This window comes from Camelina sativa, chromosome 5, assembly GCF_030686135.1.
Source record: "Camelina sativa cultivar CO46 ecotype springtype chromosome 5, ASM3068613v1".
Taxonomy (NCBI): domain Eukaryota; kingdom Viridiplantae; phylum Streptophyta; class Magnoliopsida; order Brassicales; family Brassicaceae; genus Camelina; species Camelina sativa.
This window is the reverse complement of record NC_141884.1, coordinates 19,945,899-19,973,803: the sequence shown is the minus strand read 5'-3', so window position 1 is coordinate 19,973,803 and position 27,905 is coordinate 19,945,899. Positions and strand designations below refer to the sequence as shown.

At 33.8% G+C, this 27,905-nt stretch overlaps 4 protein-coding genes and 1 long non-coding RNA gene across 9 annotated transcripts; 2 read left to right on the top strand and 3 right to left on the bottom strand.

Annotated features, from left to right (window-relative positions):
• LOC104787026 (putative inactive receptor kinase At5g10020) lies at positions 1-4,025 on the top strand. 2 transcript variants are annotated; one of them, XM_019245949.2, is made up of 4 exons: positions 16-1,430; positions 1,521-2,924; positions 2,996-3,080; positions 3,203-4,009. In XM_019245949.2, the coding sequence occupies exons 1-4, from the start codon at positions 521-523 to the stop codon at positions 3,249-3,251; spliced, it is 2,448 nt and encodes an 815-aa protein (XP_019101494.2). In that variant the 5' UTR covers positions 16-520; the 3' UTR covers positions 3,252-4,009. The 2 variants fall into 2 exon arrangements, with proteins under 2 accessions (XP_010510820.2, XP_019101494.2); XM_010512518.2 differs by having other exon boundaries at positions 1-1,430; positions 1,521-3,080; positions 3,203-4,025.
• A 771-nt stretch (positions 4,026-4,796) lies between these two features.
• Positions 4,797-5,849, bottom strand: LOC147944058 (glycine-rich protein 3 short isoform-like). The gene is made up of 2 exons (XM_087512440.1): positions 5,361-5,849; positions 4,797-5,070 (listed from the first exon to the last, which is right to left on the bottom strand). Exons 1-2 carry the CDS (start codon positions 5,432-5,434, stop codon positions 4,899-4,901), a joined length of 246 nt encoding a protein of 81 aa, XP_087368566.1. The 5' UTR covers positions 5,435-5,849; the 3' UTR covers positions 4,797-4,898.
• Positions 5,850-13,073: 7,224 nt separating this feature from the next.
• Positions 13,074-13,665, bottom strand: LOC104789293 (uncharacterized). The gene is made up of 2 exons (XR_015558533.1): positions 13,570-13,665; positions 13,074-13,453 (listed from the first exon to the last, which is right to left on the bottom strand). It is a non-coding gene; the product is annotated as an uncharacterized LOC104789293 (long non-coding RNA).
• Positions 13,666-16,292: 2,627 nt separating this feature from the next.
• On the top strand, positions 16,293-20,764 carry LOC104787024 (NDR1/HIN1-like protein 13). 2 transcript variants are annotated; one of them, XM_087450455.1, is made up of 2 exons: positions 16,293-16,361; positions 19,791-20,764. In XM_087450455.1, the coding sequence occupies exon 2, from the start codon at positions 19,806-19,808 to the stop codon at positions 20,592-20,594; it is 789 nt and encodes a 262-aa protein (XP_087306581.1). In that variant the 5' UTR covers positions 16,293-16,361; positions 19,791-19,805; the 3' UTR covers positions 20,595-20,764. The 2 variants fall into 2 exon arrangements, with proteins under 2 accessions (XP_087306581.1, XP_087306580.1); XM_087450454.1 differs by lacking the exon at positions 16,293-16,361 and adding an exon at positions 17,195-17,319.
• A 1,424-nt stretch (positions 20,765-22,188) lies between these two features.
• LOC104787023 (nitrate regulatory gene2 protein) lies at positions 22,189-26,446 on the bottom strand. 3 transcript variants are annotated; one of them, XM_010512515.3, is made up of 6 exons: positions 26,006-26,446; positions 23,953-25,014; positions 23,762-23,833; positions 23,470-23,684; positions 23,151-23,374; positions 22,189-23,052 (listed from the first exon to the last, which is right to left on the bottom strand). In XM_010512515.3, exons 2-6 carry the CDS (start codon positions 25,004-25,006, stop codon positions 22,377-22,379), a joined length of 2,241 nt encoding a protein of 746 aa, XP_010510817.2. In that variant the 5' UTR covers positions 25,007-25,014; positions 26,006-26,446; the 3' UTR covers positions 22,189-22,376. The 3 variants fall into 3 exon arrangements, with proteins under 3 accessions (XP_010510817.2, XP_010510818.2, XP_010510816.2); XM_010512516.3 differs by having other exon boundaries at positions 26,039-26,299; XM_010512514.3 differs by having other exon boundaries at positions 25,305-26,270.
• Positions 26,447-27,905: the final 1,459 nt, after the last annotated feature.

Below are 27,905 nucleotides of genomic sequence, written 5' to 3'. Positions count from 1 at the left end.
AACCAACATTAGAGCATCTTCAAATTTAGTAGTTCCCAGAAAAACACACCCAAAGAAAAAGAAGACAAATCAACATAGAAGTGCGAATAATATAAAACGAGTGCTGCAAAAAAAAAAAAAAAATTAAAGAACCTTACCTACTTCTTCTGTCTTCATCTATCTCCTCCATTGATTACGCTTCTTGATTGAAGCGCCCTACAGAGGCCAAAAACAAAAGAACACACATTCTCTAAGATTCCTTCTTTCTTCTTCGTCTTCTTCTTCCCCACGGGAACGTTCGTCTGGGTCTCTCTTTTCTTTTTTTCTTCTCTTCTCTCCAATTCAGAGCTTTTAAGTTGCCCATGGTGGGTTTAAAGTTCGTTCCTTTACTCAATTTCGAAGCTCTGTGTCTGTTTTATCTCTTCCTTTTATCAAAGCTGATGAGAAATTGAGAATGTGGGTTCTTCTGACTCTTAGATTCCTTGTTTAGAGAACTCGGGTTTGGGTTTTTCTGAGTTGAACTGCTCTGTTTTTTGAAGTCATGCAGATAATATGTTCGATGATATTACTGTTAGTGATGATTATAAGCGTTTCAGGTTTTTCCGACTTTGAAGCTCTTTTGGAGCTCAAGAAAGGTTTTCAGAGTGACCCTTTTGGTAAAGTTCTTACTTCATGGGATCCTAAAGCTTTATCCTCTGATAGGTGTCCTTTAAACTGGTACGGGGTTACTTGTAGTAGCGGAGATGTTACTTCCATTGATTTGAATGGTTTAGGTCTGCTTGGGAATTTCAGTTTCCCAGTCATTGTTGGTCTCAGAATGCTTCAGAACTTGTCGATTTCGAATAATCAGTTTGCTGGAACTCTCTCCAACATTGGTTCGTTTAAGTCTCTTAAGTATTTGGATGTATCTGGTAACTTGTTCAGTGGCTCACTACCTTCTGGAATTGAGAATTTGAGGAACCTGGTGTTTGTAAACCTATCTAGTAACAACTACTTGGGAGGAGTGATTCCTTCTGGGTTTGTTAGTCTTGAGAAGTTGAAGTACCTTGATTTGCAAGGCAATAGTTTCGCTGGGGAAGTGATGAGTCTGTTTTCTCAGCTAAACAGTGTGGAGTATGTAGATATAAGCAGGAATAACTTCTCCGGTTCGCTTGATTTGGGACTCGCAAAGTCAAGCTTTGTTTCCTCGATTCGTTATTTGAACGTTAGTGGGAATTCTTTGGTAGGGGAGCTATTTGCTCATGATGGTATTCCATTTTTCGATAGCTTAGAGGTGTTTGATGCTAGCAGTAATCAATTGTCTGGTTCTGTTCCTGTCTTCAATTTTGTTGTCTCTCTCAAGATTCTTCGGCTACAAGATAATCAGTTGTCGGCTTCTTTACCACCAGGCCTTCTACAAGAGAGTTCAACCGTCTTGACGGAGCTAGATCTTAGCCTCAATCAACTTGAAGGTAAAATCTCTATGTATATCCATACCCTTTGGTTCTCTTATTTTCAAGACTTTCTTTGCAAATCTTCTTAACTGGGAGTATTCGTGGCAGGTCCTATTGGAAGTATAACCTCTTCAACACTAGAGAAACTTAATTTGTCTTCAAATAGACTATCGGGATCCTTACCTCTAAAGGTAGGGCATTGTGCCATTGTGGATCTGAGTAACAATAATATTTCAGGAGACTTGTCAAGGATACAGGATTGGGGGGATTCTGTAGAAGTTATTCGGTTGAGTTCAAACTCACTCACTGGAACACTACCTGGTCAAACTTCTCAATTCTTGAGGCTGACTTCACTCGAGGTTGCTAACAATATGTTGCGGGGCGTACTACCATTTATTTTAGGAACCTATCCTGAACTGAAACTGATTGATCTTAGTCACAACCAGCTTAGCGGCTTTCTGCCAAGTAATCTGTTGATATCTGCAAAGTTGATAGATCTCAACCTGTCAAACAATAATTTCTCTGGTTCACTTCCTCTTCAGGATGCAAATACTGCGGCAGACCTGAGCTTGACTAATATTGGTCTGTCACATAACTCCTTAGGTGGAGTTCTCTCAGAGGAACTAACTCGCTTCCGCAATTTGGTATCGCTCGACCTTTCTTATAACAACTTTGTAGGGCAGATCCCTGATGGCCTGCCAGACAGCTTAAAGGTATTCATTGTCTCTGCCAATAATCTCTCTGGAAATGTCCCGGAGAATCTTAGACGGTTTCCTGATTCAGCGTTTCATCCAGGGAATGCCTTAGTGAATGTCCCCATTTCTTCAGAAACACCAGAACATAAAGCAGATGTAACCATACGGAAGCATGGGTATCATATGAAGTCATCTGTAAAGGCAGCCCTGATCATAGGCTTGGTCGTGGGTGCTGCTCTACTTGCTCTTGTTTGTGCAATGTTTCATTTTATGTTGAGAAAGCAACATGATGAAGAGAAATCAGATGTCACTGGAGAAAAGAGCATTATTCCAAAAACTGAACTTTCTCCTTCCAATGTGATTGCAGAAAAGAACAGTGTACATGAAAATGAATCTTCGTCTTCTACTACTTCTACGCCCTCAATTAAGGCCAAGCTACCGGTTTCTTCTTCACGTTTTTCCCAGTATAGTGACTCTGAGAATTCTCCATCATTTCTAAAAGAACATACCGAAGAGCTTCACCCTAAATCAACACGAAAAGATGAAAGCTTGTCATCCAAAGTTTCCCTGGTGTCTTCTTCAACTTCATCGCTGTCTAATATCCAGAATTCACCAAATCCTAGGTCTCAACAAACTTCTGTGAAACTGGATGGGAACCTGTATATTTTCGACAGTTCTCTTAAGCTTACAGCAGAGGAACTGTCTTGTGCTCCGGCTGAAGCTATCGGAAGGAGCTGTCATGGAACTCTGTACAGAGCAGTACTTAATTCTGATTCTGTATTAGCGGTCAAATGGTTAAGAGAAGGGACTGCTAAAGGTAAAAAGGAATTTGCAAGGGAGATAAAGAAACTTGGGAACATCAATCACCCAAATCTCGTTTCTCTTCAGGCTTACTACTGGGGCCCGAAAGAACACGAGAAGCTCATCATATCAAAATACATGGATGCACCCTGTTTAGCTTTCTATCTCCAAGGTAAAGACTTGCATATCACTTTGTAGTAGAATCTTGATTGCTTTTTTCACTTGAAACATGAATTCTCCTACATGACTATATATATCAAAGATGATTTACTCATTCTCTGTTGTTGTCTGCAGAGGCTGGACTGCTAAACCTCCCACCATTGTTGCTGGAAAACCGTCTTAAAATTACTCTTGACATAGCCAGTTGTCTTAGTTACTTGCACAACGAGGAAGCAATTCCACACGGGAATCTAAAATCAACCAATGTTCTCCTAAAACCTCCTGAACTCACTGCACACCTAACAGATTACAGTTTTCACCGGTTAATCACACCAGAAGCCACATCAGAGCAAGTCTTGAATGCAGCTGCTCTCGGCTACTGCCCTCCAGAGTTTGCCAGCTTGAGTAAACTATACCCTTCTCTGAAAAGCGATGTGTATGCCTTTGGGGTCATTTTGTTAGAGCTTCTAACAGGAAAGGTTTCAGGAGATATAGTTTGCAGTGATCCAGGGGTTGTTGAACTCACTGAATGGGTTCTACTGCTTGTGGGACAAAACCGTGCTGCTGAGTGTTTTGATCCATCCATTATTGAGTCACAGGTTTCAAGGAATTCCTCTGGAGTTCTCACTGATGTCTTACAGGTTGCTGTGAGCTGTATCTCACCGGCACCAGAGAGGCCGGACATGAAGTTGGTCTATCAGGAGCTCTCCAGAATTGTTCTCAAGAGGACAAACTAGAAGACCTTTCGTTGTGAATGTCGCTGTAAAAATGCCTTGTTGGATTCATTTTGTTCCATTGATCCCGTTTTTGTTTTAGCATAATATGAAACTGTAAATCTAAATCCAATAGTCCAACTAGTTTCGAGACAGTAGGAATGTAGGATTGACATATATATCATTGTTGTAACTTTGTAAGTCTCAAGTCCCAGCAGAAAATTAAACAGAACTCATGTTGCTAAGCCCCGTCCAATCATTCAATATCGAGCAAGTTAATCTTAATTCAAAAAAAAGTTTCCATAAGACATAACAAAGACAATCATCATGATATATGAAAATGGTTGAAATCAGGAAAATATTATCTCAAATTAATATCCCAAGCTGATGGGAAATTTTCCCAATGCAAGCTATACAAAACCAAGTTTAGAATGCAACGGATGTAAGAGATATCTAGGAGTTGCGAGAGCTAACTTAAGATCAAAAAGATTGATAGTGAATTAAAGAACTAAATGAATGCACCACATATATATACCTTCTTCGGAAAATGAGATCGAGTAGCAAGAAGGAGTGGTACAAAGAGAAGAGCTAATTCACAGGAAATATGGTCACGTTACATATTTTAAAAGAGAATCACAGTGTAACTAAGCAACGATACCTAACCGCATAGAAAGCGCTTAGCTTTCTTTTCCTTCTTTGCACTTCAAAAAGAATTCCAACTTGAGAAGATAGACTGTCTATGCGGGAATGTGTAATGTGTTCACCTTCCATGTATCTCTCTGGCCCTTAAAAGGTATACACATAACTCACTACATAAATAATATTTCAGTCACTGAAACAAAACGTGTGCTGTCACAAAAATCAAATCTTTAAACAATAAAATCTAAAAGGCTTAAACTGAAAGCTCAACAACAAGCAGTGAAGACAAAGGCATGTTAACAAACATATTAACTACAGACAACGCTTCTCCAATTCAGTATTTACAATAAAGTAGTCAAGATCACCTAAGGCTCAGACAACAAGCAAATCATATACATATATATACACACGAAAACATAAATGAACCAAGGCTCGTCTAAGCTATAAAAACTATATATAGTGAGATAGGAGAGGGGTAACTAAGGATTACTAATGTACATAAATACCCTTAATACAAGTATGATACATTCTCTACAATATCCTCCTCCTCCTCCTCCTCTGTTGTATTCACCACCATGACCATCAGGGTGCACGGTTTCCTCACTCTCTGGCTTGATAATGGTTAGCACGTGGAAATGTGCATTCCTCTTCCTGATTTCAAACTTTGTATTTTAACTTCAAATATACATATAAATTGGGAAGTCCTCCTTCTATAATTAAAAAGCTTTACAACATTAACTATATATAAGTTCTATATAAAATTTGTATAAACAATCTAAATTGGACTAGAAATCCACAACATAATTAAGTGAAGTATGTTTTGACTCAAATAATAATTGGATGAGATCAAGTTATATTAGCACCATAAGCGTAATATATATTTTTTGTTACTAGCCTCCCAAAGGAAGAAGTTGACTGAAATGTATTAAAAGAACTTTTACCTACCCGCAGACACTTCGGAGACGACGAGAAGAATTGCAAATAGACCTAACAGAATCAAAGCCTTGGAAGCCATTTTTTTTCTCTCAACTTCTCTTATAACTCTCTTAGTATGTTAAAACCAAGTGATGAGTAAAATGTTACACTGCATGGCCTCTATTTATAGAAAACGAGAAGGGGGGAATTAGAAAAGTCAAATCCTACAAGAAAAATAAAATGCTACAATAAGGAGATAAGAATCAAAATATGCATATGTGTTGCATGTGTCGGGTCTCCGTAAACGGCTTACTCCACTAGTCTTTTAGATATTTCTACAAACTTATTAAGAACAACGCACTTGTTCGTACACATAACATAACACATGTAACCTTGTAGATATTTAGAATTCCATTATTGGATTATTTATTATCATTTGGGCAGAAAAGTCGTCCACAGTGTTGTCTCTACTGATACTTGTTATAATGTATATTCCTTCCAATCTCTGCCAACAGACAAATCTATATATTTTTGTCAAAGGACAGACAAATCTATATTCAGTGAAAATGAGTAACTATAATGAATTAAGTAGAGTCTAGAGGAGCAATATACGAAGGACTTACTCAAAAGGTCTCAATAATTTTGAGTATTTGACGTGGAAGGGTGAGAAATCTGCTGGCTCATTACTAAGGAATTGTCTTCCATGTGGTGCAGCACGTTGCAACAAATATAATTTATAAAACGAAATGAAAATCTTCTATTTCGCACTTTGTTTTATGTATTTTTGTTTTGTTTTGTTTTACCTCAAGACACTTGGTAACCTATAAAAGATGATAATAGGGTGTGTAATAATTTGAGGAGAGAAACCTTACCTTCTAATATATTATATAATAAGAGAAGGTTTTTTCTAATTTTTACTCACATTGCGATATTTGGCATTCTCTTTTACCGACACATGTCATCCTTTATTTCCATTTTATTATTTAACAAATTTATATCATTTTCAATTCCATATAGTCATAGTTCTCTTCCTAATGTTGGTACAATTGACATATATTTTTAAATCCACTTTTATATCTTAAATTCTTTTGTCAAACAAAATCAGATTATTTTATAATAAAATCTCATATTATGTATGATATGAAAAAATGTAATATTCTATAACATTTACTAATAAATAACTGATATTTGATACATCTACTTTAAACATTTTTCTTACATTTTATTTAATTTGTCCTTCATCCTTAAAGTAAAAAAACACACACTTTTACCGACACATGTCATTCTTTATTTCCATTTTATTGTTTAACAAATTTATATCATTTTCAATTCCAAATAGTCATAGTTCTCTTCCTAATGTTGGTACAATTGACATATATTTTTAAATCCACTTTTATATCTTAAATTCTTTTGTCAAACAAAATCAGATTATTTTATAATAAAATCTCACATTATGTATATGATAAAAAATATAATATTCTATAACATTTACTAATAAATAACTGATATTTGATACATCTACTTTAAGCATTTTTCTTACATTTTATTTAATTTTTCCTTCATCCTTAAAGTAAAAAAACACACACTATTTTATAAGAAAAGAAAATATCATAATAAAAATCATATATTGGATGAGAAATGAAATTGTTTAAATATATGATTATGATTAAGCCTTAATGTAATTTTATAAACCTTAATTTTCACATGTTTTAAAATCATATAATATTTTCTTTCATTGAGTAGACAATAAAGTTAGTCAGTTCCATACTTCCACTAAAATCCTATTAAATTATGATAAATTACACAACAATAGCTTCTTCTTTCATATCAATACACATATCAACATAAAATCGATCTTGTCAAGAGCATTTCAGAATTGTTCTCATGTTCAAATCATAATATATATATATATATATATATATATATATATATTTATAAGAAGATTTTCATATATGTTGACTTTCTTGATTTTCTATCTATTTATTTTATTAGAAAATTGTAAGTGACATATTAAAATAGTATTAATTAAATCATTAAGTTTGATTATTTCTTATATGGAAAATATATTAAAATTTAATATTTAATATCATGTAGTGGGTTACAAATTGCTTTTACCATGCATTAAAGAGAGTAACTGTTAATAAAATATTAACAAATATTAAAACACAAATTGTATTACAGTTAATACATTAAAGTGTATTCATATGATGAAAGATTTGTTTTAATATTTTTTCAAATATCATTGGAGTTACATTTTAAAGAATTAATATGCAATAAATTGTATTAATGATTACTATTAAAGAAAAATAAAATATCATGTTGTTTTATATCTTTAAATTATATTATGATAAATTGATTTGATCTTTTGGCACAAAAAAGTGAAGCAAATATTATAATTTTTTTTTCAACAAATAATTATTATAATATTATAATATTATTTTTTTTTCCTCAAAGAATATTATAATATTATTATAGCTTAAAATTAGTAAAGAGTTTAATAACCATCACATTATATTTTTCTGAAATTATGATATTAATATTAAATCATTAATAATTGGAAATTTATTTTGTCCAAAATTATAATATTAATATTTAATTCTTTTTTATTTGCAAAATTTTAATGTTATGGTAATTATATAAGATATTGATAAATGATATCTATATATAATGACTAAAAGAACATTACATATATAAATGTCAATATATTTTTTAGTACAAAAATATCATTTAAATATAGTGAATATGAAAAATAATGTATGTAGTTTTGAGAAAAATAAATTAATAATTGAGAAGTGAGGACATGTGTCGAAAATATACGCTGCCAAATGTCACCGTGTTATGTAAAGTTAGGAAAATATAACTGTTATGAAATACCCTAATTCCCAAATTTGTAACTGTTAATAAAATATTTTGAATCTAAGAGTAACATCTATCAGACATTTACTTAAATACTTGGACTCAAATTTACTCTCAAATTCTAGACCTATTATAACATATATCATCAACGCTGCAAAAGGAAAACAGATCGTCATGTTTCTTGATTATGATGGTACCCTTCTCCAATCCTCGATGATCCAAACAAAGGTTTGATGTCTAGCAATGGGTCCTTATAATTAACCAAAATATATTTACTCTTTCTCTCCATAATCAAGATATAGTTCATGTGTTCTGTGTTTCACAGATGAAAAGAAGAGTGAAAAACATGGCCAAGTCTTTTCCAACTTTTATAGTTACGTAAATGCATTTTATTATTGGTAGAATAGTTACATAGATGCATTGACAAGGTACATTTTGTAAAATAATTTTGTTTCCCATTTTCTTAACCAAATTTGTTAACGATCAAATTACAATTTCACATGTTATTTATTATTTTTATTTTTGTAGATTTATAGCTTAGTGAAACTAGCAAAACTATATTATATAGAAGCCATGGAATGGAATCAATGGATATCTTAAAAAAAAATGATTAACTAAATTTTAATCTAAATTCCTTTATTTACTTTTTAATAAAAATTTTGCTCTTGGTTTTTATATATGTAGACATTATTTTAACTTTCCTGAGAATTAGTTAAACGTCTTTATTTTAAGTTTATGTGTTTGTTTTAACATCTTATCGAGAAAGGAGCCAAACCAGTTCCGGAGGACAAGCAGACTAAACAACCTTAGACCACAAATTTTATTATGTTTTAAAGCCATCAAATAATATGTATATTATAATAGTCACAATATAATTTTTCTCACTAAAATCTACTCCATCCATTCCTTATTAATCCATTTTCTAGAGAAAAACAAATGTTACACAAAAAAAACAATTTTTAGGTTTTCTAGATATTTTTAATAAGTAATTAATAACAAATTGTAAACTTCAAAAAAAAAACTGAATATTATTGGTTGAAATTCATTAATCACAAAAAATAATGCAAGTAAATTCGGTTTTTAATATGTTTTTTTAATATGTTTGAAAATCCTAAAATATGGATTAATCTGGAATAGAGGGAGTATTGTCTAATATAACCATTTAATACAGTCCCATATAATTTTAAAAATTTTAAATGATGGGAAGTGTTTTTAGTCAAGTGCTTACAGTACCACCTCTGCGACCGATCCCACAGGAGCTCGATTCTACTAAGTCGTGTTATCTCTCTTAGTAGGGACTGGATATGAATCAGGCCTTGTCGATTATATGTTAAAAAAAAATCCAATGATAAATGGAAAGAAGGCTGGAATATGATTTGTGGCAACATTTTCATTTTGTTGGATGAAAGGGATTTTGATTCATATTACAATATTGGCCAGATTGTGGAGAATCACTATCCATGAAGATGGAGGCATATCAAAGGGACTTCAAACGTTTGGACCGAGCAAAATAAAAGTTTATTATACAGAGGTAAAGTGAATTGTAAGAAAAGCAAAAAATGGTACATCAATACTCCATAGTATAAAATCTATAAAAGTTAAATGTTTTATTTATGAAATCATTCACAAAACATAAAAAGTTGAGGCAAGTTAATTCAAGAGTGATTGAGAGATAATGTTTAGTATGATAATGTTTAGTATGTTTAGTATTTGGAGTTTAGGGTTTAAAATTTAGTTACTTTGCATATATATAAGGATATTATTTAAAATGGATTACAAGAGAAAGTATTTCTTTTAAAATTATTTGTTGTTAAGTATTACTTTTAGATTATAAAAGTAAAATTAATATATAGAACAACATTAGATTATCTATCAAAGTAATTATATAATAAGGTCTTACAATTTTATTTTTAGACTACTTATCAGTTTTTTTCCAAAAAAAAAAGTGTAAATAAATATAATTTATCTTAATTACTTAACGGAAATGCTAAATTAAATTGATTTTGCGGTAACTAAAACAATGGTCATATTATTATAGTAACATATTGTTTAAATATTTTCAACAATATTGTGTGTACTTTAACTTTTTTCTCTATCAAAATGATTCTTTTATGAAGCATCATATAACAAATATTTATAAAAATATTGTAGTTAAACCATAATATTATAAAAATTAATTTTCAATACATATAGTAACAATTACATGTACATTTCATATAGAGTTGAATAGAAACTTCATCTTTTATTTCAAATTAATAATGCATACATAACCCACGCATCGCAAATTAATAATGCATACATAACCCACGCATCGCGTGGGCTACTTTCTAGTATTTATATAAGATGCATGTGTGACTATTGATTAATTAATGTGTCGTATAATAATTAAGTTATTAGTTTCAGTCCATTCATAAAATTAAAAACATATTCATAAAAGTAGGTTCAGTGGAAGGATTTGAGCTTTGTGCACTAGTGATCGTGTTTCAAAAACGTGAACGAGAAACAGATGAAATCCAATGAAAAACAGAACTGAATCTCCATTGCGAGAGCTCACTGATGTCAGAGATGTTATGAGGTTAAATTATTAGAATGCATTCTGTTGTTGTGAAAGACGATCTGGTTTGACTGAATTTGACTAGTAAGAATGCCTTCTTGAAAAGTTAGTTGATAAATCTTGTTCGAGTCTTTCGCTTCCGTAGTAATTTGTTATTGTTTTGGGTTGTATAGATAGGAATGTGTTACTATATATGTGCACCGTAGTCTCACATAATATATATATATCCTCTACTATGTACTATATTTTATCACTCGCTAGTCACTATTTAAAAGTTTTCTTTAATGAAAGTGTGTGAAACACATAGAATCTGAAGTTCTGAACTCTAGTTAAAAGTTTGAACAACAAACAGATCTAAAGAGAGGAAGCGAACAAGGCAAACAATAAAATTAGTACATGTCTCGGTTATATAACGAGACTCGGTCAATTATCACAGCAGTGCTTGCCTCAGCACCACCCAGTTTTAGACATTCGATAGCTCCTCTATCAGTCTGAAGATATCAATCAATGTAAAAAAAAAAACAAGAAACATTCAGCAAAGTGAAAACCCCCTAAAAGTTAAACGAATAGACTCATCAAAACAAACAAGACGTTTTATAATTTAGATAGATATTTTCATTCATATACCTTGTTTTCTTGACACCTTCTTTCACTGCAATTTCATTGGGTTGAACTGCCAAAATAATCCAAATAAACCAATGACTGGTCCAAAAGCTGTCTATTAGGAAAGACAAAAGGAAAAGAAAAGAAAATAATGGAGTACCTTTTTTCTCAGGTGTGGGATAGCATGAGATGTACAAGGGCGGACAGTGATAATAATAGCAGACTCTAGCTCGGAAATGTTTTGGCTGACCATTAGAAGGATCCATACCTTCAAAGGTAATGAAATACATTACCGAAGCAGCACCAGTCGCGTAAAAATTGGCTTTGATAGCCTCGACAAATTCATATGTTGTATCCTGTGTTTTTGAAACAAATTAAGGGTAAACCAATCGTAAACGAGAGAACAAGCACATCTTTATTAAACAAAGAGACTACAGTTAGTATTCGACCTCCCTTTCATTGTATCTCTCAAGAGATTCCCGAGACAGCCGGTACATTAACTCTCTGGTGGTTTCGGGTTCCATGTGTTGAAGGTTGATGAGAGAAGAACACCTTAGTGTATAGGAAATAGTATATTGACTCTCATAAGAATAATGTTACAATATACAAACATATATATAGGAATGTGATTTAACCTACTTTCCTAACTAGTGAGATCCTATATAATATTTACAAATCATTCATATGATTATAATATATTTACATATCTTGTAGATATCTCCCCTCAATCTCAAGGGGATTAATGAGAAATCACGGAATTAGCGTCTTGAGATTGATTTGGATTATTAGGCATAGGTAAAGACTTCAAGAAAGTGAGGAGCATTGCTCGTATTGTTGTTGACGATGATACGATGGGTCAAAACGGAGATTAAAGATCTTGCGTTGGTGACATCATGAGATGGCTCGATGATAGTGATAGATCTGATGCGGTGCAGATGAAGGTGTGATGGATCTGCCGATGAATCTGCCGATGACATTTTTTTTCTTTTTTTTTTTCTTTTTTTTTTGGGTTTTTTTTTTAAATGATAAAAGCAGTTTTTAAAAAAAAAAAAAAAATTGAAACAAATAAAATTTCCAAAAAGCATCCATGGATTGAAACAGGAAAATAAGATGGTTTTTTTTTTTTTAGTTAATTTAAAGAAGCACTATGGCTTGATCCAGAGGCTCATAAAAACTTTGAATGACGAAACGATTTTTTTTTTTAATATAAAACAGAAAATTGAAAGATAAAAGGAGGAATAAGAAGAAGCATAATAGTTTAGATTCAGAGGTCTAAGATGGTAGACTTGAATAAAAAGAAGCTCGATGGCTTAAATCTAAATAAAAAGAAGCTTGATAGCTTGGATCCAGAGGTTCATGATGAACTTGAATTGAGGAAGCACTTAGCTTAACAGAAAATAAAAAGAACGAGTTTGATTGTTAGATCAAAACTCGGAAACAAACCTACTCTGATACCATGTTGAAGGTTGATGAGAGAAGAACACCTTAATGTATAGGAAATAGTATATTGACTCTCATAAGAATAATGTTACAATATACAAATATATATAGGAATGTGATTTAACCTACTTTCCTAACTAGTGAGATCCTATAGAATATTTACAAATCACATATGATTATGATATATTTACATATCTTGTAGATATCCTCTTATACCATGACGTACTCATTGTTATCATCGAAATTAAGAGGTCGGTAATTAAAAAGACAGCGGAACTACTTGAAGTCAATGTCGAAACCCTATATGATAAACCAAAGAGTCCCCCACAAAAAAATTAACAATAGCATTTTTCAAGTAGAGAAGATCAGATTACTCGCACTAGACTCCCCACAAATCAAAAACATACAATAATATTTTCTAACCAAGAATATAACACTATATGTTTTCAAAGAATGAAAAAAAAAATCAATCATAAAAGACAACTGAATAAAGAAGAACCCTAACCTAGCTCTCGATGACTTGTTCCTTGATGATGCGTTCCTCTTCTTCAGGCGAGAGATTAGGCTCTTCGTTTTCATCACGTCTTATATAAGGAATATACACATCCTCAGGCTCAGTACCAGGCACGTATTTTAAATACGCTGGTATTTCCATGATAGTCCTCTCTGAGAGAAACGACCAGAAAAAAAAAAACAACAAAATTCGAAATTAGGGCTTGATCCGCCGATTTTTATATATAGATCCTTTTTAGATCGATATATAGAGTTTGGATTCGTCGTACCTAGTAAATCATCTGACATCGCTACTTCCGTTTATGAACAAAAAAGAAGAACCCTTTAGTTTTTGTTTTGTCTGGAAGTGTACTTTATGAATTAACATAAAGATAAGAATCCAGACATAATATTAATTCTCATTTTAATTGAACTACAGCCCCTCTAAGTTTTTGTTCTTTTCGAATTTAGTCTTATATTTTGGGTAGTACACCAATAACCCTTGGGACAGCACTAAGAAATTGCTCTTGCATGCTTTATCACACTCACAATTTAATTAATGGGTGATCCTGAAAAGTTATGACGGAAACTATTATCGAGAATTTATTTATACGTTTATACGTTTATACGTTTTGAATTCATTTAGTCATAAAGATCGATATTTTTGTTTTATATTTTCAGCTTCCACAAAATTAAGTCAAAAGAATTTAGTAACAAAGCTCGAGCTCGGTCGTGGCGGCACACCTAACGTACTAGTTACTCCTCTGTCTCAAATATATGATATGGTTCCGAGGATTTTACACCTTTTTATATACGGTATATGAAATCTCCATATACTACTTGCAAAAAAAGATTTCCCAACCTGAGGATGTCAAACGCGCGAGCAGACTGCCTAGCCCGTTCTTCTAGATCTTTAGTTTCTGAAATTACTTTTGTAAATTTTTCTCTTCCAATTTGGGCAACCAACTTGGGAGTCACCTTTTAATTTATTTAAATGTTTGGTTGAAAAAAAAAAAAAAAAAATTTCCCAACCCATTTTTTCAGAGTGTGACATTTGTAAATTTTGCATCACCACACACAATTAGTCTCGGCCCGGAGCTAAAGCTGGTAAAGCTAGGACTTTAGGCAGCAGATAGTTATAATTTAATTTAGGGGCATCATTTCATTGAAGACTTGTGTGGTACAGTGGTATAAACTTCCATAAAACGAGTAAAAGTTGACGGGTTCGATTCCATCTAGTGCATTTTTAATAAAAATATTTTGTTTTCTTTGTTTAGCGATGGAAATTTTTTTTTTTGCTTCAGGCAGCAATATAACTTGCGCCGGTTTAGACCATATGTAGTACTAAATGGTAAAGCATGAACTCTCTATTTTATATTTAAGTAACAATATTAATTGAAAAGACATGCATATTTTTTTTTTTTTTTTTTTTCGGTAAATCAAACTTTCATTAATTTTAGAGAAAATTACAGACATTATACAGAATTATTGGAACACAATTTTTACATACACAGATGTATACAATGAGAAAAATACAGCAGAAGGGAGATTGACGATGCTTTCCGAAGAGTAGCCTTACTCGCTAACCAATTGTACGAATTGGTTATTGTCCAACTTCATATTTGATTTCTCTCTGTTACGATTTGCTTGCAGCATCTTCTGGCTGACTTTCTTTTTTGCGAACCGTAGTTGTAAACCTGACATGTCCAAACATAACTCTGAAATATAGACATCATGGTACCAATGCATCCGTACCAAAGTCTTTCTAATAAATCTTAACTCTACAGTTTTCTTCGACATAAACATGACTAGCATCAATGTAGTAGTAGTCACCATCGTGATATCTTTTGAGAGGAGCTTCTCGCTATATTTCAGCAAATCTCTACAACTTACTAGGGTGAACCATAGTCTTTTATTTGATCCCATACTACAGCCTTCATCATCGACAACACCCAACCATCGGAGGATTTTAATGGTCACAAGTTTTTGATTCTGCCACTGTAATATCACTACCATGAGCGAAAATCGAGTCGTCTCCATCTCTTGTACAACTTCAACCAACAAAGTACCATGAGCATCATCAAATACATAACTGATGTCGTGTAACTCCTTCATGATAATAAGTTCCCTTCTAACCATTATTGATGCATTCCTCAAACTACACATCTGACCAAATATCATATATATATGCTTATACTCGATCAAGCCCACCTTTAAATTCAAAATGCCAATACAACAATAGCCAAATTGATATAGCCATATATCCATCACCCAATCGCTATAATAATCAACATTCTCTCCCGGATCCCACATCCTACTTTGATCTCTGTTTCTAAGATTCAAGAAATACAATTGAGATTCAAGGATTCTAAAGGATCGAAGAAACCTTATATTGGTGATGAAACGACTACCATCAATCGGAGATGGAAAGAAACTGACACAGTTACTCTTGGGCCAAGGCTTGAATAAGGTCAGAAATACACTCTCCCATAAGGAGAGAAGGGAGACGCGAGTTTGAGTAGAACTCTGACCGCGACAGAGACGAAACGAGGCAATCTTTTCCAGACTCAAATATGAAACCCCCAATGAGTTTTGAGCGTGATGAAACACCACACAAGCCGAATATGGTGCCAGTATTGAGACGATAAAACCAATGAAAGTTGTCGGACCCAGATCTTCCCATACCATCATGAGAAAGAAGCAAGCGATGGAGATTTGGAATCCTTGATTTGCCAAAATAATTAACTTAAAACTATACAGAAAAGAAGATTGAAAGACGAAAGTTAAGAAAAAAGGATCGACCGACGCCAGAGAAGCCGGCGCCGGCCGGAAAACTATGGAAGCCGGTGAGTTTTTTGATGAACCGTCTCCTTTGGAGATATCGCTTCAGAGAGAAAACGTTTTGGTACGGTTGTAAACGAGAGTTTAAAAAGACATGCATATTTATTGAATATTAGAAACGAAAGGGTCAAGTGCGGCATTTCTTGTCTCCTCCTTTCATTTTTCTCTGCGAGACCTCAGCATCATTGTGAGGAAGAAACAAAGAAGAAAAAAAAATCTTTAGAGCTCTTTCATTTTCAAGGTATGTGCAATTTCTTCTACTCATTTTCTTGCTTTTTTAATCGATGATGATAGATGTTGAAATTTTCTTTCTGTTTTGTCCACATTTTGAAAGTTTATCTTATACGAATGATCATAAGATTCATTACTCATAAGAATTGAAAATTAGAACAAGATATTGTGAACGGTTCCTCTTATTTCATAGACAATGATACAAGATAGCGTGTGTGATGTGTGATATTTTTTTTTCCTACCTTTGTAATTATAGATTTTTACTCACTAGTGAGAAGTTCTATATATATATAGTAACTCGTATGGTCAAATTAAATTGAATGTACTATCATCTCATTATGAAAATGTTTGTTGTACTATAGTATAAGATGAACGATCGTATATAGATAACATTCTAAGTTGTTTCTTTTAGTTAGTTTGGTGCCAGTTTTCTCACACAATTAGGTTGAACCACTGTCTTGTTTTATTTTTTGAACCACTGTCATGTTTTTTTCCCGGAGCAATGGTCAATCTAAACGACTAAACCAAAGCTGTATTGACCATTTCTGTATTTGACCTTTGATTATATGACACTCATATAATCTTCTATGTTTGATTGATATTCATTTGAATTCAGTGTATACTCATATAATCTTCTATACATGTACAACGTGAACACTTTACATGAAGTATATACAGTTTTATGTTTACGAATTGGTCAATGCACGTGAAGTATATACAGTTTTATGTTTACGAATTGGTCAATGCACTTCCAACTTGCTTAAATGGTAAAGCATGAACTCTCTATTTTATAGTTTAGTAACAATATTAATTGAAAAGACATGCATATTTGTTGAATATTAGAAACGAAAGGGTCAAGTGCGGCATTTCTTGTCTCCTCCTTTCATTTTTCTCTGCGAGACCTCAGCATCATTGTGAGGAAGAAAAAAAGAAGGAAAACAAATCTTTAGAGCTCTTTCATTTTCAAGGTATGTGCAATTTCTTCTACTCATCATTTTTTTGTTTTTTTTTATCGATGATGATAGATGTTGAAATTTTCTTTCTGTTTTGTCCACATTTTGAAAATTTATCTTATACGAATGATCATAAGATTCATCACTCATAAGTATTGAAAATTAGAACAAGATATTGTGAACGGTTCCTCTTATCTCATAGACAATGATACAAGATAGCGTGTGTGATGTGTGATGTGTGATTTTTTTTTTCCACCTTTGTTATTATAGATTTTTACTCACGAGTGAGAAGTTATATAGTAACTCGTATGGTCAAATTAAATTGAATGTACTATCATCTCATTATGAAAATGTTTGTTGTATTATAGTATAAGATGAACGATCGTATATAGATAACATTCTAAATTGTTTCTTTTAGTTAGTTTGGTGTCAGTTTTCTCACACAATTAGGTTGAACCACTGTCATGTTTTTTTTTTTTTTTGAACCACTGTCATGTTTTTTTCCCCCGGAGCAATGGTCAATCTAAACCAAAGCTGTATTGACCATTTCTGTATTTGACCTTTGATTTTATGACTCTCATATCATCTTCTATATTTGGTTGATATTCATTTGAATCCAGTGTATGTATACTTATCTCCAAAATATATCAGTATCCTAGTTTATGGAAGCATATTACCCTTTTTCTTAATACTTTGGAAGTAAATGTTCAAACCATTCAACTAATAAAATATTTTTTAAAAACAAATCTTAGGAAGTTAATTTTGTTTTTTTGCTAAAAAGATAGAATTAATTTGTTCTTAAGTAGTTGAAGTGTAAGAAATAAAGAAACTATATCTATATAATAAAACCTGTTGTTGTGATATTGCCGCCTAACGTGCACTCCACAATATGACAGTCTTAATACTTCGTGATATCCGCATACTATACAATTATTAGACAATTAATAATGTAATTATGTGGATATATATATATATATATGAATCTTAAGATTCTAAATTTTCTTTTGTATCTGAATTGCATATTTTCCCCTGAATATGAAATGTGTTTACCCTAGCCTCTTAGGTGATGGTTTTGATTAATATATACGAGTACAGGTATGATATAATCTTTATCATAGAACGTATTTTGAATGTGCAAAAGAACCATGACTAGTACCACTGTACCAGAATTCTAGAATTCTAAAAGTATATCAAATATTTGGTCTGTCTATGAATGTTTCTAAACCCAACAATTGAACTTTTGGAACCTTTTTAAAAAACTTGTTTTTTTCGATATTTGAAGGTAATACTTTTTTTTTTTAAAGATACTCTCTCCGTTTCAAAATATAGGATGTTTTAAACAAAAAACGCAGATTAAGAAGTCTTTACTTTTAACAAGTTCAACCAATCAGAAACAATACTGCATAATATAAAATACTAAATTAATTTAAAAGTTGTATTGAAATTTTAAAACATCCTATATTATGAAACAACAAACTTTTCCAAAACATCTTATATTTTGAAACGGATGGAGTATTTATTATATATTGATAGATAACTTTTATGTTTGGAAGTTGGACATATAACCGACTAATTAATATCAGAATTTATTGTTGAAAGAAATGTTCATAAATGGTTTGGTAATTTTGGAGGTTAACTCAATTTGAATGGGTACCACGAGTCTATGTTCTATCTAATACCACACTTGTGTAAACGGATGTATCATTTGGAGTTGGAGTTCCGCGGTTTAACACTTACACAAACCGTGTTTGCTTTTCTGCCTCTTAGCTGTAACCCATCATCAGTACTCGTACGCACGTAATCTTCCATACTATATATATTTTTAACTTTATTAGTTAATTATAAACGATAACTAAAGTCAAACGTAATGAGGTTTCTTTTTTGTATTTTACAGTTACAAATAACTGGGAGGACCAATGTTCCAATCTTTGTATTTTACTGTAGTTTTTAACATTGGGTAATTACTGTGAGCGTTTTCTAAATAATAAAAATACCTGATTTTCTTTTTTTTTTTTTTTTTTTTTAAATAGTATAGATTTCTATATTTCATTTTATGGTTATAAAAAATGTAAAAAATGACATATGAAAAGAATAGTCATTATAGTACAGTATTTAATACTTTAATTCCCCCATTTTATAAGATATTAGAGAATACTTTCTTCATTTTTATAAATTTTACATAGATTCGTAGGTGAAGGTCCTACCAAAGGAGGCCTTGTCCTTGTCTTGTTTAGACAAAATCAACACTAATCCCGTCTTGATTTATTGCCAATTTGAATTTTAATTAATAATACAAAACATTTAAAATAATTCAAAAAAAAAAAAACATTAAAAACCAGTAGATTTCATTTCATATTGCCGCGTGCAATCATTTTTTTTGTTTTTTCTTTCTTTCTCTGTAACGCGTTATCTCCTCCACTTTATATTTATTTTCTTCTTCTTCACTTTCACTAATCTCATCACATATTTGTTTTTTTTTCTCACAGTCTTATCTCTCCAAAATGGCTGAAAGAGTCTACCCCGCCGATTCACCACCAGAAAGCGGACAATTCTCCGGCAACTTCAGCTCCGGCGAGTTTCCAAGAAAACCAGCACCACCACCTTCTACTTACGTTATCCAAGTCCCTAAAGATCAGATTTACCGTATCCCACCGCCTGAAAACGCTCACCGCCTCCAATACCTCTCTCGTAAAAAACCAAACCGCAGCAACTGCAGATGCTGTTTCTGCTCATTCCTCGCCGTCGTTTTCACCATCGCCGTCCTCGCCGGACTCTCCTTCTCTGTCCTCTACCTAATCTACCGCCCCGAAGCTCCCAAATACTCCGTCGAAGGCTTCTCAGTCTCCGGCATCAACCTCAACTCCTCCTCCCCGATCTCTCCCCGGTTTAACGTTACCGTTAGATCGCGTAACGGTAACGGAAAAATCGGGGTGTATTATCACGAGATAGGAAGCTCGGTGGATGTGTATTACAACGGCGTTGATCTGTGTAACGGTGTTTTGCCGGCGTTTTATCAGCCGGCGAAGAATGTGACGATCGTTAAGTTGAAGTTGAGTGGGTCGTCTAAGATACAGTTGACTAGTGGTATGAGGAAAGAGATGCGTAACGAGGTGAGTAAGAAAACACTGTCGTTTAGATTGAAGATTAAAGCTCCTGTGAGGATTAAGGTTGGTTCTGTCAAGACTTGGACTATGATCGTTAAAGTTGAGTGTGATGTCACGGTTGATAAGTTGACGGCGCCGTCGAGGATTGTCTCGAGAAAATGCAGGCATGACTTTGATCTTTGGTGATGATGATGTGATATTTGTTACTTTTGGATTTTTAGGAATTTTTTTTACTGATTAATGTTTTATTTTTGGGTTATTTGACTTTTGTTTTATTTTTGTATGAGAAAACATAAATATGTTGTGAATTTGTTGTGATTGGATGGGGTATATTTTCAAATGAGGAAAATTTCCAATTTGATCTTTTAGTTTATGAAAAGTTGATAACTTCTTTTTTGTACGGTACAACAATTTCAAAGGAGTAGTTTCGGGTTTTGAGAAAATACATAATACGAAGCTTAACTATGGAAAGAGTCAAAAGAGATTTAGTCTATAAAAAAAAATGGCATTATCTTATTATATATTTGTCATCAGAAAATGATATGTTTATAGCTGTCAAGATCATTATATTAGATCAACATGTCAGGAACTTTGGTAGATCCGATGAAGATTGAGAATTAAAAAAAAAAAACAATCTAATAAAAATTCCTAGAAAAATAAATAAATTTGGAGCTATAGAAAGAGAAGGTGAGTTGATTTAAAAAAAACAACAAAAATAAATTCGTTGTTGCAAAGTATTTATCCTTGCGAATCTTCCACTAGTAAACTTGAGAAGTCTCAAATCACCATTTTGTCTAGCAAAATCCTATCTATGCAAACTCACCAAGTTGTTTCTTGACCGAGAAAGCATGAAGGCATTTGAAGTTGACAGTATGCTAAATTTATCAAAGGATAAATTCTCAACTAACATGGTCCCAATTTTAAAGTTTAATTCGATCTTTTAATTGAATCACATTTTTAAACCGATTAAAATAAAATTTATAAACATTCCAACTTGAAAAAAGGTTAAACTATAATAAATTTTTTTAGCTTTATATAAAAATATTAAACTTTTTTGGACAAAGAAGTAAAGATCTTGATGTATAGTTTGAGAGCCAATTATGTGATAATCATGTGTCGATAACTGAGATTGAACGGAGTTTGTTATCGAGTCATTTAGGCCGGTAACTAGGACGAAATAAGATCCATATTTCTCAAAAACAAAATAATATCCATATTCCGCATAACATACAAAATACATAAGCCTTGAATGGTTGGTTGGTACGCTCCAGACCAGACTAAAATCAGACCAGTCCGCAATTTTTCAACCATTCATACACTTGTTTGATAAACTCCATACCAATGTCGGACCAAATGCAGACCAATAAAATACATGCTAGTATAGAGTGAACATCTATCCACATTTTTCTGGTCTGCTATCACTCCGTACTAGTATGCATTGTTTAATATGGAGTGTATGGACCAACCATTCAAAGTTATATCTACTCTCTTTATAAGTTTTGATCAAAATAAGAAGTCTCTTTATAAGTTTTAAAGATCTAGGTGATTTGTTGTAGTGACTTTTTTTTTTGTTTTCTATTAATTCTTTGAGATATGACAATGTAATAAAAATACGGCTGATACTAGAATATTATACTGTAGATGATATTGTCCATAGAAAACATAATCCTTTTTCGAAGCAATCTTTTTTCAAAATTTTAACCTAAATGATTCCTAATGCCCCATATAAACCAGAAATTCTCTTATGTTATTGACTAGATTTCTTATATGTTTTCTGTGATTGGACTAACTAAAAACTATATTTATTTTGATATGCCCACAAAGCACAAAACTCTGTCACAATTATCCTCCATATATGCTTGAAGAAATCTTTTTATATAATCCCTTTTGCATTTACAAATGCCAAACCCAATTTGCCTCCAAAATTTTTAACCTGACAAAATTCCATTTCTCCAAGAAACCAAAAAATCATTTTCCTTGTGAATAAGCCTTCTTCAAGTGCTCGTAGTTGTTCTTGGCATCGTGGATTCCTTTCTTAAGTTCCTCATACATGTTCACTGATGATTCTGCAAACTGGTTGAGTTGTCCAACAAATCCTTCCAAGCTTGTCCTAAACCGATCAAATCCCGGACCTCGATCCTCCACTGTCTCATCTGGCAACATGTGAGCTGTCAGATCGTTTTTGTTCTCACCAGACCGATGTTTCTTGGTGCGACTCTTTTCCTGACGTGGCAAGAACCTGGCGACATCAGATGCAAGTGCTTTAATGGAGCTCGAAACCTCTTTGGTAGGCAATTCTTCGAGTTTTTCTAGCCAGATGTCACAGGTTGCATAAATGGGAGGACCATAGTTTCTCAGTTGCAGCTGTGGCGCACCACGCCTTTTTCGTTTGGAGGATTTTTGTGTTAAGGCGACACATTTCACCAGCCACTCATTTATCGCTTTAATATATGATTTCTGGCCTGTGATCCACTTTGTGAAGCTTGAGGCCAACGCGCTGAGTTCATCTTCAAGGTGAGATGTTACTTGTCTGTGCACCTCCGACTGCATGTTGAGTTTAATGTTTCCGCCTCTGTAACACGCTTTGATTAATTGAAACTGAACCTTGTGGCATTCGAACATTACTTCCCACATACGACTCAACCTAATCACAATCCAAGAAATGATAAATATAACTGTTCAGGTCAGGTCAAATGAAACCAAAAGAATCGAGTATACTGGAAATAGTGACTAAACACATACCCTTCAATAAGTTCCTCAAGTTGAGGCTGGAGCTCTTTGTCACGGAGTTCTTCAATCCGTCTTGATATGGAGTCGATCCTATGAATCGCCACTCTGATTCTGGAGTGAAGGTCTTTCACAACTGCACGTGTCTTGTCTGTTCTTTGTGAACCTTTACCTTCTGATTCAAGTTCTCTCAAAATTCTGCACTTTTCGTCATACTCTCTCCGCACAGTCTGACTCCCCTGAAAACCGGTAGAAGTGAAGAAAACAAATCAAATACTCTCACTGCAAAATCTTGTTTTTTAACAAAAAAATCTATTTAAGGCACTATAAGTACCTTAACTTCATCATAGAGTTTCCGCTCCCATGCATATAGTCTGTCTAGCGTTGAGGCATGGCTTCCAGCAATCATGCAAATATTTTCAAAGAGATTGCTATTGAGCTCTTCCACATCATCAGAATTCATTCCTCCAAGAGGATTCCGAGAAGATGAGGATCGTGAAGAGTCAGTCCTATGCCAGGTCAAGTATTTCACAGAGTTCTGAGCAGGCTCTGCACAGATTACTTTGCCTGTAAACACTCCATACAATCTGCAACAGTTGACCCAAAATGTAAATAAGTTTCATTACCTTCTGGTACATCTTTGGGATCTTCCCCACAAGAGAGACAGGTTTTGAACAGTGATGATGCACCGGAGCCATCTGCAAAAAGCAGAGATATATGTGATTTTTCTTCAAATATTCATCACAAAACAATCTAGATGCAGAGACGCATTAGATTAACTAAGGTAAGTAAGTCTTCAAGAGATAAGAATTATTACTTTCTTTTGACGGAACTATTGGACGGAAATGCAACTTATTGGCTTCAAGCATCCTAGGAACCTCTTTTCCAGTCTCTGAAGCTTTAACAAAGAGCAACTCGATCTCTTTCATGCTTGACAAGAAGTCCCTGGGAGGAAGCTTGTTCTCGGTGTGATCTCCCTTGTGTGGTGTTTTGTTCACTGGAGTGGCTGTTAAAGGCGTCACTGGTGGTGATAACTCAGGAGTTCTACTTTTCTCAGCGTCAGAGAACTCGCTTTCAACTCCCTCTCTTTGAGGCAAAGCACTGTGATCACGGTGCACTCTATTGAAGTTTTCAAAGCTTCTGACAAGTGTATCACTTGTGGGTTCATCAAACTCATCATCATCCGAATCTCTGGACGCTTCCCTTTCTTGAAAAGAAAAATTCTCACCATCATCCTCCACCTCAGGAGTTTCATCTTCTCCCTTCACGGATCTCGACACATGACCATTCCCAACATGAGAAGAAGAAAGCTGGTTGTCAATTGGATGAGAAAGACCAAAATAATCCCAAGGTGCTTCAGGTGGCATGGTAGAAGATTCATCAAATCGGGTTGGTTCCAGCTTTTCCATAGACCTGCTTTGTGGACTACTCGATGAGGTTACAGTGGCAACAATAGAAACCGGAGGTTTCTCTTCCACTTTTTTTGAAGAAGACCCTCTGAATTTCATATGATTGACCTGGAACGGACTGGTACTAGGAGGCGACGGAGGAGGTGAATACGTGTCATGATGGGAATGCGAATGTGAAGCAGGTGGAGGAGAGTATGACAAATGAGAAACTGATTTCTCGATTAAGGCAAGAGGTTGTTCTGGTGTTGCACTAGTGGACGTGTACAAGGAAGATTCAACAGGAACTTCAGTCTCAGCAAATTTCCTGAGGGCAGTTCCGGTACTCTTAAGAGACTGAACGTATGAAACATGAGCAGCAGCTAACAAACATCTTCCATCAAGTGCTTGTTGGACAAATTTTTTTCTTTCCCGACATAGCTGCAAGGCTTTATCGTCATCTATTCTGGATGTTGATGCACCCATTGTCCAAGCTTACATGCAAAAAAGAGTTACAGAATTAGATTTACAACCTGAAGAAATGCAATTACACAACAATTAAACCAAGAAATACTTGAATAGTGTCAAATATAGAAAAGAAAACTTCCAAACTCAGAGGAATGATCATAAGGTGATAATATGTCACTTAGGACTTTACTAACTAATTCCCATTTAGAATTCTTCTATTATGTGATTTTGGAGATTCATATATAGGTAGGAAGGAGGAACTCTTTGTGAGATCCATCCTGCGAAATAGGCTTTGCGTGGGTTTATCAGTTCATACCAAGGGAAATTGAATTCTGCGTTTTTGTGTTCTTGTTTTAGTTATCTTGTTTTCCTGAACTCGAACAAAAACTACCACAGCAACACACAAAGAAGATACATACATCCAAGGCAATGAACACAGACGAAAATCTAAGAAGAAAGAAAAGGAACAATTACTTCCAACATAAACACAAAAAAAGTTTTCAGCTTCATCATAAATACCTAAAAGCAAACATCTAGCTTCAGTTACAGAACATATTTCCACTTCGAAATCGAAACGCAATCTGACCTATTCCCTTAACCTATTAACCTATTCCTCTGTTATAAACTTCATAAAGCAAACCCCTTATACAAAGAGTAAAACTTTCACAGAACCAAGTTGCAGTTTTTATCCCAATAGATGAGTAAACAATAAGAATCAGACACACACACAAAAAAAAAGGCAACTTTTATGCTAATCGGAATCTTAGGAAATATCTAGAAAACTAGGACGAGCAAGGAACATAAACAAAGCCACACCGTAGCCAAATACCAAACTGATTAAACAAAAATTAAGGATTTTTCTCAAGCGTAATCGAAAATTAAAAAAAATGAAAAGTAGACGAATTTGACCGAAACTGCAAAAAAGGAGAGATTTTTATAGAAAGGTAAAAGAAACCCAATTGAAATTGGACCATTAGAGTAGACGAAAACCTAGAAAACGCGAATAGAGTGGCTTACCCACACAAAACCCAGATGAAGAAACGGCGATACCTAAAGAGTCGGAAGAATTAAAGAGAGGCTCTTGAGCTTTGGAGTTACGCGAGAGAGGATCAAACAAAAACAAAACAAAACGTCTTTCTTCTACAGGAGGCGAAGAAGGAGAGAGAGAGAGAGGTGTGTGTCGTGTGTGAGTCAGCAGCGAATCAGATGGGCAGAGAGAGAGAGAGAAAGAGAGGAATCTTATGCGGGAGGAGAGAAAAGGGGGATTGTGTGTTGTGTGTGTGACTGACTTACAAACAAAATAACATGCAATAAAGCAAATTTTGCTTGCTAAGTTGTAAAGATGACTTTGACGGATGACTCCAAAAACGGTAACTTTCTCTTCCCCTTGTTATTCTCTCCGGTCACCTTTTTTTTACACTTTTCTTTTTGTTGTCTTTTTTTTTTTCCTTTTAACATGTCTTTTGTTTTCATTAGTTTATCTTGTCTTTTAACACCCTTAATCTATTGTTTTAGTCAATTGCTTTATAGTTTGACAAAAAAAAGTCTTTATAAAACCATTTTTATATATGTCAACTCACAAATTACTTTGAGAAAAATAATCAATCACATCATCACTATTATATAAGATTCTATTAAAAAAACTTCAATGAAGTTTTGTAAGTTAGAAGCCTAATCCACCTTCTCCTTTTTGCTCTCATTAGCTTCTCCCAATAGATCTAACACATTTTCTTTTTTCTTCATACTTGAATTCCACCAGAAGCAATTTAACACTGATTGTATGCCCTTGTGCAAAGAGCAAGAAAGCTTGAAGCAGGATATGGAGTAAGTTGGTATAGCCGCTACGACAGACTTAGCAGTTTCATTTTACCTGCCGCAGATAGAAACCATGATGGCCAGCTAAAGGCTCTCTGGCGAATACTATCGACTATGATCGTGAATAAGTCCTTCTTTTTCCTGCCAGCAATTCAGGGAGTGTCAAATACTTCCCTAAGCTGCCTTCCTTTTGAATCCCAAGCTGTAGTTTAATCCACTCTTTAGTCTCATTTGACGATTTGGCAGAGAAAGTAATTACTGACTTGGATGCATTGATCATTTGGCCTGACGCTTCTTCGTATTTATGTAGGATTTGAATCAGAGTATTGTAGTTCTGTTGGTCAGTCTTGCAAAAGAACATGGTGTCATCTGCAAAAATTGACTGATCTTTGGGATATATTTCCCCACTTTTATCCTTGTGTACTTATTCTCATTTTGAGCGTTTTTGCAAAGACCTGTCAGAACTTCACTGTATAAGATGAAAATGTATGGGGAGAGTGGATCTCCTTTTCTGATTCTACGTGGGGTGTTACTAGTCCTTGTGCCAACTCATTCAGGACGTACGAGTAGCTAACGACGGTGACACATTGAAGGATCTAGTTTATCCAGGTAGGTTGAAAACCCAGTCTCTCTAGTACTTCTCAAATAAAATTTCATTCTATTCTATCACAGACCTTACTCATACCAGTTTTGACTGCCATATAACACCTCTGTTTTGCTATAGATGAGTGAAGATATTGGAGTACTTCATGTGTGATGAGCACATTATATGATATTGCTCTCTCTGGTACAAACGCAAATTGGTTTTCTGGTAATCTCTTTTCTACTAAATCACAGGTGGACATACCGTTCAAGTATTTGAGCTTTTTCCTTGAAGATGATTCTGAACTTGAACGCATTAGAAAGGTACACTAGTTAATAAGTTTGTTATTAATTATGATCACTACGTAGAACGAAAATGTGTCGAAGGGTTTTTGAATATTGTACTATACTAGGATTTCAGCCGCGGTACACCGCGAGACTAACTTATAAATTATTGTATTTTAAATAATAAATTTTAATTTATTTAGTTTTCAAATTCTCAATTAATTAATTTTTATCT

Excerpts from the sequence above, each read along its gene's own strand:
- LOC104787024 (XM_087450455.1), top strand. The coding sequence starts at position 19,806 with ATGGCTGAAAGAGTCTACCCCGCCGATTCACCACCAGAAAGCGGACAA.
- LOC104787026 (XM_010512518.2), top strand. The coding sequence starts at position 521 with ATGCAGATAATATGTTCGATGATATTACTGTTAGTGATGATTATAAGC. Across the intron at positions 1,431-1,520 it reads TAGCCTCAATCAACTTGAAG|GTCCTATTGGAAGTATAACC; the intron begins GTAAAATCTCTA and ends TATTCGTGGCAG. Across the intron at positions 3,081-3,202 it reads TTTAGCTTTCTATCTCCAAG|AGGCTGGACTGCTAAACCTC; the intron begins GTAAAGACTTGC and ends TGTTGTCTGCAG.
- LOC104787023 (XM_010512515.3), bottom strand. The coding sequence starts at position 25,006 with ATGGGTGCATCAACATCCAGAATAGATGACGATAAAGCCTTGCAGCTA. Across the intron at positions 23,375-23,469 it reads AACTCTATGATGAAGTTAAG|GGGAGTCAGACTGTGCGGAG; the intron begins GTACTTATAGTG and ends ACCGGTTTTCAG. Across the intron at positions 23,053-23,150 it reads CTTGAGGAACTTATTGAAGG|GTTGAGTCGTATGTGGGAAG; the intron begins GTATGTGTTTAG and ends GATTGTGATTAG.
- LOC147944058 (XM_087512440.1), bottom strand. The coding sequence starts at position 5,434 with ATGGCTTCCAAGGCTTTGATTCTGTTAGGTCTATTTGCAATTCTTCTC. Across the intron at positions 5,071-5,360 it reads TCCGAAGTGTCTGCGGGTAG|GAAGAGGAATGCACATTTCC; the intron begins GTAAAAGTTCTT and ends GTTTGAAATCAG.